Source organism: Hibiscus syriacus, unplaced genomic scaffold (assembly GCF_006381635.1).
Source record: "Hibiscus syriacus cultivar Baekdansim isolate YM2019G1 unplaced genomic scaffold, ASM638163v2 tig00110321_pilon, whole genome shotgun sequence".
NCBI classification, from domain to species: Eukaryota; Viridiplantae; Streptophyta; class Magnoliopsida; order Malvales; family Malvaceae; genus Hibiscus; species Hibiscus syriacus.
In genome coordinates, this window is record NW_024062680.1 from 1076620 (window position 1) to 1088191 (window position 11572).

General features: G+C 29.6%; 1 protein-coding gene and 1 pseudogene across 1 annotated transcript; both read right to left on the bottom strand.

Moving 5' to 3' along the window:
- Positions 1–3253: 3253 nt before the first annotated feature.
- Positions 3254–4086, bottom strand: LOC120117653 (annotated as a pseudogene).
- A 6651-nt stretch (positions 4087–10737) lies between these two features.
- Positions 10738–11242, bottom strand: LOC120117654 (auxin-responsive protein SAUR76-like). The gene has a single exon (XM_039137895.1). The coding sequence runs from the start codon at positions 11185–11187 to the stop codon at positions 10807–10809; it is 381 nt and encodes a 126-aa protein (XP_038993826.1). The 5' UTR covers positions 11188–11242; the 3' UTR covers positions 10738–10806.
- Between the last annotated feature and the right edge of the window lie 330 nt (positions 11243–11572).

The window sequence follows — 11572 nt, forward strand, 5'->3', positions numbered from 1 at the left end:
ACAAATACAATCTTGTATTCACCTTAAATTTATTCAAAACAAAAACAAATAAAACTTACAAAATATATTTTTAATCACGTTATCTATAATTATTTATTAAATAATTTATAAAAATATTTTCTACATAAAACATTTACATTTACCGAGATAGTAGAAATGATGAAAATTAATGATATGAGGTTTTTATATAATTGGAAAATTTTGATGATCAGCAATATAGGAATGATGAAAATAATTTTAAACTTCATTTATATTTGTGGGAATGACAAATTAATTTAACATTATTAAAAGGAACAAATATGATTTATTTCATAAAATAATAAACTAGATAAAATAAAACTTTTAATGCATGTAATATAAATCAGGTAAAGAAGAAAAGTAAAAGTAATCATATAGAAAGTCCTTCATTTTCTTTATCAGAACAATGCTAGATTCACCAATATTAAACTATGTTGATAATTGAACGTAGAATTTATATAGAATTCGCATACCTTGAAGAGCCAGCAAATTTGAAATGATGAGAGATTTTACTTGTAACAGAGGTCCGAGTTCCAACGGAGGAAAGAAGAAAAGTAAACAGATTCTAAGATTTAAGAGTTTTAAGTATTTTTAATGTTTCATCTACATGTTTCTCAGATTGGAACCTGTTGTTGTAGATGAGTTGGACAACCCCTTCCTTATCAACAACGTATGTTTGTCTCCCTGGAACCGTTCCGAACATATCTGCCGGCGGAACTCCCCATGCTTCCCGGACCTTGTTTCCCTCATCACTCAGCAATGTAAACGGAAGTCTATATCTCTTGGCAAATGCCTGATCAGTTTAAACAAATGTTGTCAGTTTCCAAGCGCAAAACATTTGATCAGTAAAACATACAAATATCCCAGGTTATCACACACAATAAGGTTCAGATTCTAGAGTCAGCGAAGTTTGTTTTCTAAAGAAATTCTCAAAAGGAAATTTTATACATTTACGTCAGTACAGACATGTAAAGAAAACCAAGTTAATCGGATATACGAGTATCAAATACGAGTGCGAATACGAATATGTGTTGAGATGTGTATGTATAAGTTTTTATGAATGTTCCAATAATGAATCGGATTCAAGTACTTCATGGAAAACGAAAAAAATCAGGAGACCAAAACTAAGTTCTGTAGCAAAAGGTTTATGCATTAGTATTACCTTGTGTGATGATGGATCGTAAGAATCTCTGAAAGCACATGCCTAAAAAGGTACCAATATACATTTGTTACCAAAAAAAAACCCAAATGACACAAGCACGTGTTTAGAGCAGTCACCTCCTTGGTACATATAGGGGTCTCATCTGCAGGGTAAAAATAGACAACCACAGGTTTTCCTTTAAACTGGGAAAGGCTGACATTTTTGCCATTTTGATCTTTCAACGTGAATGGTGGAGCACTGAACCTTTCTCGACCTGCAACCCCACCCCCCCAAATCATAAGCAATCAATGAAGCAATGAACCCAGCAATGGAAAAGAAATACAACGTGCATAAATGGAGGTTTTGACAGCGGAAGAAGAAGGGATTGAAAGAGGAGAGAAAGAGAAGTTGAGGCCATAAAATTGAGAGTGTGATGATTTGGATAGAATTGGGACACATTGAGGAACATAAGACTGAGTTTTGGGAGTGAGAGAAGGGAATAAAGAAGCAAGAGTGTGGTTAGGGAGTGTTAGAGATGATGAAGCCGCCATTATTTGATCTGGAGCCCCAAGTGTAAGGTGTGTGTTCTTAAACTGAAGTTGCTGGTGAATCGGAGAAACAGTGGGATTTGGATTTATCATTGGGGTTTTGGGGTTTGGAGGAGGAAGCCGAGACTAGAAGAGGGGCTTATTGGATCAGCTCAGAGGAATGGTTGGCAATGGATGGGCATTGCGTGGACAACTTCTGTCCCTAGCCTAATTGGGTCCAAATGTTTTAAAATTTATTTTTTATTTAAAACATAAACTAAAACATTAATTACTAATTTTTAAGAATTGTTTCGTGTTATATTTTTATCTAAGTTATAATTAATAATTAAGTTAAATTATGATGCAATTTTAATAGTTACAAAATTATTTAGTATTTAAGTTTATTTAAGAATTAAATACTTATTTTAATATATATATATATATATAATAAAGATTCAACCGAATAAATATTGTATTTGACTCTATGAATAGAAATGATATCTTAACTTTTAGAACTTAATGAGAGAGAAATATTTTAGAAATATGTAATCTTTTTATAATCTTTGCAATTTTTGGGGTTAATACTACATAGATGGGTTTTAAAGGATATTAAAAGAGTGATTCGGAATATTTCAGATTTTAGTATAAATATAAAATTTTAGGATGCATATAATATCATGTATTTGTATCATTCACGATCTCTATATTTATAATAAATTATTCTTCTTCTCATCTATTAATATAGGCAAGATCAAAATAATGTTATATCCGACATGTTATGTGTGTTGTTTTATATTAATAAAATTTTAATTATTTTTCGCTTATAAATTCTCAATCTTACATTTTGATTATTAAAATTATAAAATAGTTTAGTTTTATTATTATTATTTTTAAAGTTATTTTTAGGGGTGTTCATTCGGTTAAAATGGTGGCCGACCGAACCAAATTATCATTAACCGAATTAACCAATTTTTTTTTCTTTAACTGTTAACCGAACCGAACTTTTTTTTGAAAATATTAACCGAACCTAATAATTCGGTTAATTTTCAAATTAGAAATTTTTAAAAAATTTCTAATTTATATAAAAATTGAATATTTTTTAATTCAAAAAAAATAGTTACAATTAATTTAAATAATATATAATTATAAAATAAAAAGTTTATATGGATTTTTTAATTAATTAATATTGATTTAGGTTTAAAAGTTATTGATCTTAAATTATTAATTCGGTTTTAAATAGTTTGGGTCGAGCTCATATGTTATATATAATATATTTAATATTTAATTTCGATTAATTCGGTTAATTTCCCGATTTCGAACCGAGTTAACCGTTAATCGAATTCTAAAAAATTTATTAACCGAACTAATTCGGTGGCCGACCTAATTAACCGAACTAATTCAACTTGATCAGTTAATTCGATTAAAACCGAAAAATAAAAACCCCTAGTTATTTTAGTTTATCATTGATTATTAACATCATGATGACCTTTCCGTTACTTAATCGGCAATCAAATGACTTTTATGTTACATTATACTTATAACCACCGTTATTTATTTGTACAAATACTCGTAAAACAATTAAACAAATAACACTGACACGATGACCAATCAAACCCTGAGCCACCCAAGAGAAGAACCCAAAGCCTCACTGCGCTGGTGGAAATAAACAACCATCTTCTCCCTCGGTGGCCACCCATCTTTGATCACCGGATGCCGCATCACCCTCTTCATCCAGGCAGCGGTGGCCGGGAATTTAACCGGATCCATAATCTTCATGGATCCAACTTCCACACCTCAAGATAGTAACAAATCCAACCCAATACAATATCCAAATACCCAATGTATTCCCCTCCAAGTAACTGCTCTTTCCCTTCAACTTGCCCCTCTATTTTCTCCATGGATTCTATGGTTCCTTGCAGAGCCCTTTGCTTTGCTTCTCCTGGGAACATAAAGCATTCCATACACCTTCAAAAACCTATAAAAACACATCACAATCCATAAAAACAAGAAAAGAAAATCATATAAATATCCAATTTGGTTCATTACCTACCTGTTGTTCAGCAAATTTAGCCCAGAATCTAGCCATTTCTCTCTGGTGAGGATCTTGAGGGAGCAAAGGGTTATGTTTCCAGGTTTCATCGATATATTCGAGAATAACAAAGGATTCGGCAATGGCTTTCCCGTGGTGAACAAGCACCGGGACTTTCTTATAAAGAGGGTTCAATTCCAGGAGCAAGCTGGTCACGTTGAAGATTTCTTCTATGTATTCGTACTTAACACCCTTGATTTTGAGTGCCCATTCCACCCTAAGAACGAATGGGCTTACCCAGAACCCTAACAACTTCACTTCCTCTTGGGCTGCCATGAAATTTGATCTTTGTTTTTACAAATTCCACCTGCTTTTTGTATTTTTATATGTAATATATAAGGCCATCTCCCGGTTTTTTACAACTTATAAAACCCAAGACTGGCGGAGCATTGGCATTTGATCACGCAACTTTGATTATAAAGCCATTTGATGACTTCCTCTTCATTATTTCTTCGGTTCAAACCATGTGTTCAAAATTTAGTCTGCTTAAAGGTAAAAATATGTGTTTACACCATTTTTATAGGCTATAGAATCTGGATAACATTCGGATAGGATAGGATAGGATAGGATGGAATCCTGAACAGTAACTCTAGTTCTGTTCGATCCCTGTATTGTCTGAAAACTAAAGTAAAAACAACAATGTTCAAACAAGTTGTCAGAAAAATCAAACAATATCTACCAACCCCACGAAAATGAAAAGCATTCTGAAATTTGCTTACAGAGATTTCAATTTTAAGATGGTCTCTCCGTAACGATCAGTCTCTCTTATTTATTTCCATCCCTTGGATGTATTTGATTCAAAATCCAACAATTAAAAGTTAATTATGAAACTTATCAAATGAACTTAATAATAAAATAGAATATTATTCTTCTTATTGATCAAGTTCCAATAAATACATTTACAAAATATATATTATCAAAATCTAAGAAATATTCTAAATAAATAATACAATATAATCACATGTTATTAAAGAAAAAACTCGTCAAAACAAACATAGAACCTATGGTATTGTATGGTGGGAACGCGAGGGTTTTCATACTTTTAGAACACCACATGCCATGTTCTTGAACATTTGGATTTTAATCGGACATAAATATACTTTTTTGTTTGGACCAAAAATACAATGTTTCTTGGAAATGACCTCTGATTGGAATACAAAACTTTAGTACTCCCCAAACAAATTGAATTTATTTCCTTAGACACCCATGAAAATGATGGAATATTCCCATTTTCTTTTTCATAAAAAGAAGATCAAACAAATAAGATTTCCTTTGAACATAGTATTTTATTACTCATATCATGCAAAAATACAAAGACTGGGGAATTTGCCTGATTCATGCAAATATATATTGTTTCCAACTCATGGGGTATTTTCACTTATAAAGCATCCTAAATTTTGACTCTTATAAATAGAGTAGATTAGGTTGGAAGGATTAATTGTTTTTGTAATATACCTTTATAAAATTTGATATAGAATAGTCAATTAATAAATCAAATCATTGATTAAAAAACTATTGAAATTTCAGTTGTTAAGATGACATTGTGATGGAATTAGAGTGAATAATTATTGGTGGTTTTAGGCCCTCATGGAATTCTAAATCTTTTCATAGGTACCTTTCTTTTCTCTCCCCACGGGGTATTGTTTTTGTCTTAAATCCCATAAGAGAAGAAGATGGGTCTTGAAATCACTCTTTGATATCTTTGAATATCTTCTATGTACTACTTTATTTCAATACCAACAGACCAATATCATGGACAAGCTTGCCACTTGCCAGGCCAGGCTTGGAGTTAATTGTGACAAAAAAAACCCCCATTAAAAGTCTATAAAACAACCTTTAATCTTTGGACATTGAGTTTAGTAATGCATGCGTGTGAGGAGGATTAGATAGAAATAAGGTGAAAAAGGGTAGAGTACACAAATGGTCCCCTACTACAAGACATAGCTTTATTGAGTCCCTCGATTATTGAAAGTTGCAAAATGATCCTCCAACTATGGGACGTTGCTTTGTTAAGTCCCATGACTATTAAAAGTTATAAAATGGTTGCTCGACTATTCATATGTTTTAAACGCGCCATTTTTCATTAAAAAATTGATTGTCATCTAAGTTGGACGTTAACATGCTGATTGAGATATGATAAAATTTGATCCCAAATTCACAAACGACTATACAATTCAAACTGTTTTTGGATGAGATTTTATCATATCCCTCTTAGCATATTAATTTCTAGCTCAGATGTCCGTTAATTTTTTAACGAAAAAGATGAGTTTGGAACATATGAATATTCGAGTGACCATTTTGTAACTTTTAATAGTCGAGGGACTCAACAGAGCAATGCCCTATAGTCGTATGATCATTTTGTAACTTTCAATAGTCGAGAGACTCAATAGAACACTATCTTATAGTCAGGAGACCATTTATCTACTTTACCAAAAAAATTGAAGTTGAAATGAAGTTAAAAATAAGGCAAAAGGGTATGTGAGGCCCTCATATTTATTTCACACTCAATGTGACCTTCAAACTTAGAAAACAACCAATGTGACCCTTTGACCAACGATTTTCACCGTTGACTGTTACAATATTGACGTGGTGATCTATGGTGGCTGTTGATGTGGCAGATGTGTTAAATGGGGTTTTTTTTTTTGTAGAGTTTGAGGGTCAGGTTGATTTTTTTTGAATTAATGGCTTATTTGATTTTTTTAGAAAAAATAAAAATATTTTAAACTTAGAATACAAAAATGTTAAAAATAAATAAATATCAAAAACAAAAATTAAATTGATGACAAATTAAAAATATATTATTTTTTATCTCAAATTCAACCTGACTTTTATTTATATAAATATGAACTCGTCTATCATGTATAAATTTTATTTTATATATTTACCACTAATTATCTTAAACTCTAAATATATTTCGAATTTGATTTCACTAATTTTGTTTAAAATTTAATTAAATAAGAATTGTGAAGTCTTATAAAAAAAATTAACTGAAAGCCGGCTGCAAATTTTATTATCCTTATCTACTTTATTTTAAATATTTACGTGGCCAATTACTGTTAGATACAACTCTATGAAGTTAATGTGGATATGAACTCCACGTGTTTGAGATTTTTTTATTATCCTTTTTTATTATTTTTCAAGGAATAACAAATTCGTCCCTATAAAATAAAAATAAAATAAAACGTATATTAAAATTGACATGTATAAATATAATAATATAATTATATTACTAAATAAAATAAAATTCATATTAGAATTCATCTCTAAATTAAATGAATCATTTAACAATAACATTTTCAATTACTACGATCAATATATATATATATATATATATATATATATATATATATATATATATATATATATATATATATATATATATATATATATATTTTTATATTTTAATTTTTTCTATATTTATATAGTTAAATTTAAAATTTAAAAATTTAAATAATTTTTTTTAAGAAAATCAAATAATTCTTTTAACTAAAAAAATTCAATTTGACTCCCGAACTCGACAAAGAAAATCCAATTTTATCAATTTATCATATCATCAACCATATCACCAATCACTATGGACTGTTACGTTAATATAATGAAATATCACGTCAGCACCGTAACAGTCAATGATAAAAATCATTGGTCAAGTAACTATATTATATTTATTTTTTTTAAAATTTAAGGCTCACACATTATGTGTAAAAAAATATGAGTTAACATTATTATTATTATTATTATTTAAAAAATTACGATGGCTCACGTACCCTTTTCATCTAAAAATAAATAAACAGGGGACAAAAATTCCCCGAGTAACATGGGGATTAATGGAGCATTCAAAATCCAAAGAAACCCCAAAATCCGACATCCACGTGGGTGGCCTTTTCTCGATTTTTCTGATACGGATGCCATGTAGCCTACAGCTGACTTGACAGATGGAGTGGCATAGTTCGAAAAGTGTATACCCTACACTTGCAACATTTGTTACGCACACCGAGGGGGAGCGTTTGGCACATCTTTTTCCCTAAAAAGCCGCAAACACCGGACCTCCTCTCTATGGAACTTGGCTACCGGGCTTTGTCTTTTTCCTCTTCTTCCAATGGCATTTTCGTCATTCTCTCTTATTTTAATTTTGTTTCCTTTCTTTTTGCAAGTGCTACACCTCCCAGGGTTAATATCTTGACGAAAGAAAAAACATATCGTATGCAGGTATTTTACTCGACATATATTTACGTATCCAAGTCAATGTGAAATTGATGAATAAAAAGCAAATAATTTTAAGTTCACTTATATAATTAAATAAACTTTAAATATTGATATATTTAGCTCCTTTTGAAGTTATTTACACCATCAAATTTATGTTCAAAATTGTATTAAATATATATTCTTTAAAAATAATTAAAATTGGATAGTACATGTAATATATGCTTTATAAATCAAATCATGTAACTTATTTAGTAAAAAGTTAATAGACGGAAATAATTTAAAAAGAAATTATTAGTGATCAAAGAGAGTGTTATCTTTTTAAAAGTCTTAGATTTAAACAATTATGTTTATTACAAAATAATACATTGTTAATTATTGAGAAAAATTCAAAACAAAAAATACATTATAAACATTCTAGACCATTTTAAAAAAAGTTCAAACTTGAAAAATAATATAATATTAATATTTTATATCAATCAAAATCGATGAGATGTTTTTCTATAATTTTTAGCTCCTTATCTTACATTATAAATAGTGAGGTATTTTACTACTTCTCACAGTTAATTTTGACTTCAGATTTTGTGTCTATATATAATTTTTTTATAATCTCGATTTTCAAAAGACAACATTCATTTTTAAGATTATACAAATCATGACAATTATACTTATAAGATAATGATTTATCCATGGAATATCTAATTCTATTTTGTTTTTATTAATTTTTTTTGTAATATTAACGATTTATTTTATAAAAGTATCATTACTTCTCAACGATTAATAGGATATTTAAGTGGTTGTAAATTATACATGTTTACATAAATTTTAGTTGAACGTTAATATAATTTTTAATTTTCATGAAAATGATAAATGATTTTTTATATAAAAATGATAATGTGAAAAATAATCTTAAAATTTTAAATAATACATCTTTCCTAAAATTTGGAAAGTTGACAATGTAAATATCAGACAAACAATCACCACTTTAATTAGGTGTCATGAACTTTGTTAGCGAAAAGGATTACAATTGACTCTAAACATTCATCTGATTTTAATTGTTTTCCAATTTTTTGTGGATAACTACTAAAAGTCTATACATTCGCATTTTGATTTTTTAATCGATTTTATATTCTAAAACGGTCCTTATGAAACATTAAAACATTGACAATTTGTTAATAATCCCACCGCCAATTTCTCCTATTCTTTTACTTTTTTTAGAATAAAACAATTAATTTTGTTAAAAGAAATTTAAAATTACACTAAATGTTTATCATCATAATCACAAATTAATATATCATTAACATATTCTCCTACAATAATTGATACAGGAAACTAGTCACCTAAGATCATACAGAGATCATATAAGGAAAAATATTAAAAACACATTCAAATAAAAAATAAATACGAATAAATTTTATTACATTAATATTTTATTCTTTTATTTTAATCATCCTATCGAATGAATTTCCAATAAACATACCTTTTTTAATAAAGTATTAATATTGTGATTATCATAAAATTAAAAATCACTGATAATGAAAGATTGGTCTAAATAAATCGTTAGAGATTAAATATTTCTTTGTAAACTATTCGAGTTTTAGTTTTGAGAAATAATTAATAATAAAATTATTTGAGTTATTGAGGTATTAATTTAAATTCAAACTTAAACACAGATATAGAAAACATTAACATCAATTTTTTTTAATAAAAAAACGATTTAAACATTTTATTTTTATGATTTCATCCATCAACTGGTCATGACAACTTGGCAAACGCGTCGGAGATGCTAATGCGCGTTAGGGAACAAAATTTTCGTGTCTTCCACTTGCCAAAATCTTCACCCCACCGCTCTCAAATATATATATACACTTTTATACGGTATAGTTTATTTAAATATTACGTTATGTGGTCAATAATTTATAAAATAAATGATAAAAATATTTTCAGTTGACATTTATTATCTTCTTTAAGTTATGAATTTAATATTCATTAGGAATAAAATTTTTCTTTCCCTCCCTTAAAGTATAAATTATTCAAAAAAATATTCTATCTTTAAAAAAATATTATATTCTAGGATAAAGTGCGCAAGTAGTCCCTTGATTATAAGATATTATTTTGTTAAGTTCTGATTATTAAAAGTTACAAAATTGATTCTTCAACTATAAAACGTTGTTTTGTTGAGTCATTCGATGATTAAAATATTATATATTGGGATAAAATACACAAATGATTTCCTAATTATAATGCGTTGTTTTGTTAAGTCTCGATTATTAAAAGTTACAAAATGTTCCTTCGAATATAGAGTATTCTTTTGAAACATATGAATAGTCGGGTAACCATTTTATAACTTTTAATAGTCGAGAGATTCAACAAATCAATGGCCTATAATCGAAAGATCATTTTGTAACTTTTAATAATTAATGGACTTAACAGAGCAGCACCCTGTAATCGGGGAATCATTTATGTATTTTATCATATATTCTAAAAGTTTTATATATCTATATTTGGATTGGTAAAATAAAATAATAAAGAAAAAAGAGCATCTCTAACAAACTAATCATTGGTAATTTGAACCATACATTTTTAATATATAAATAGTGAATATTATAATTCAATTCCATGACTAATCAGCTTTTTCAGATATTAAATGACAATGATGCACAAATGTGAACCCACCGGCCACCACCACCCGGCTGCAGATAAGGCGGATGTCGGTGAGAACTCGGCTAAATCCTCACCGTTGAAACTATCTGACGTTTCTTTCTAACATCGCGCTATAACCGTATCATTACTATATGATTAATGTACAACTTACGATCAAGACGAAACAATCAACAAGCGTAAAACTCGACGAGCTCTTCCAAAGACTCCGGTTGAGGGTCAGCATTTTCGAGCATCCAAAGCAAGTGTTCGAACAAGACGACCTCGCACGAAACGTTGATGACGGCGCTGTCGTTCTCGCCCGACGAACGTTCCATGAGTTCGCGGAACAGAAGGTTGTCGATAATGTTGGAGCTAATGAGGTACCGTCTCCGGGATTTCCCTACATAGACAGGGTGGAGATTGGCGGATGATTCTTCGTTGTTGTAGATGATGCTGGAAGCTGCCACCGCGGCTTTCGGCGCCGGGGAGCGGCTTTGCTTGTTGTTGAATGAGTTAAGGTTCTTTAAAACTGACAAGAGCTTCGTTAGCTTGTTGCTGCCTTTTGCCATTGCTCCAAATGGGTGAGTTTTAAGGGTTTGCAAAGAGTTTTCTTTTCAGGCTTTTGGCTTAGTAGGGAAAGAGAGGTACTTGTGAGCTAAGAAAAGAGGAAGAAGCTTCGTTTATAAAGGAGTTGGGGAAGGGCTTGAGCTGCTTCGGGTCCAGATTTATTAGTATGGATGGTAACGAGTGACGGCGTGAGGCCATATGCATTTTTTATCTTTTCGGTTAAATATTGATTTGTTATAGTCAAAATTATAATATGATTTTAAATCGCTTTTAAAATCTTAATAAATATCCCATCCTTTAATATATTTATGATTTACAAGAACAAAGTTACTTTAGTAGTTAAAAAAATAATTGTTATTTTAAAGGTTTTAACACTAACAACTTTAA

Bases quoted from the DNA above. Each gene is read 5' to 3' on its own strand.
- LOC120117654 (XM_039137895.1), bottom strand. From the start codon at position 11,187: ATGGCAAAAGGCAGCAACAAGCTAACGAAGCTCTTGTCAGTTTTAAAG.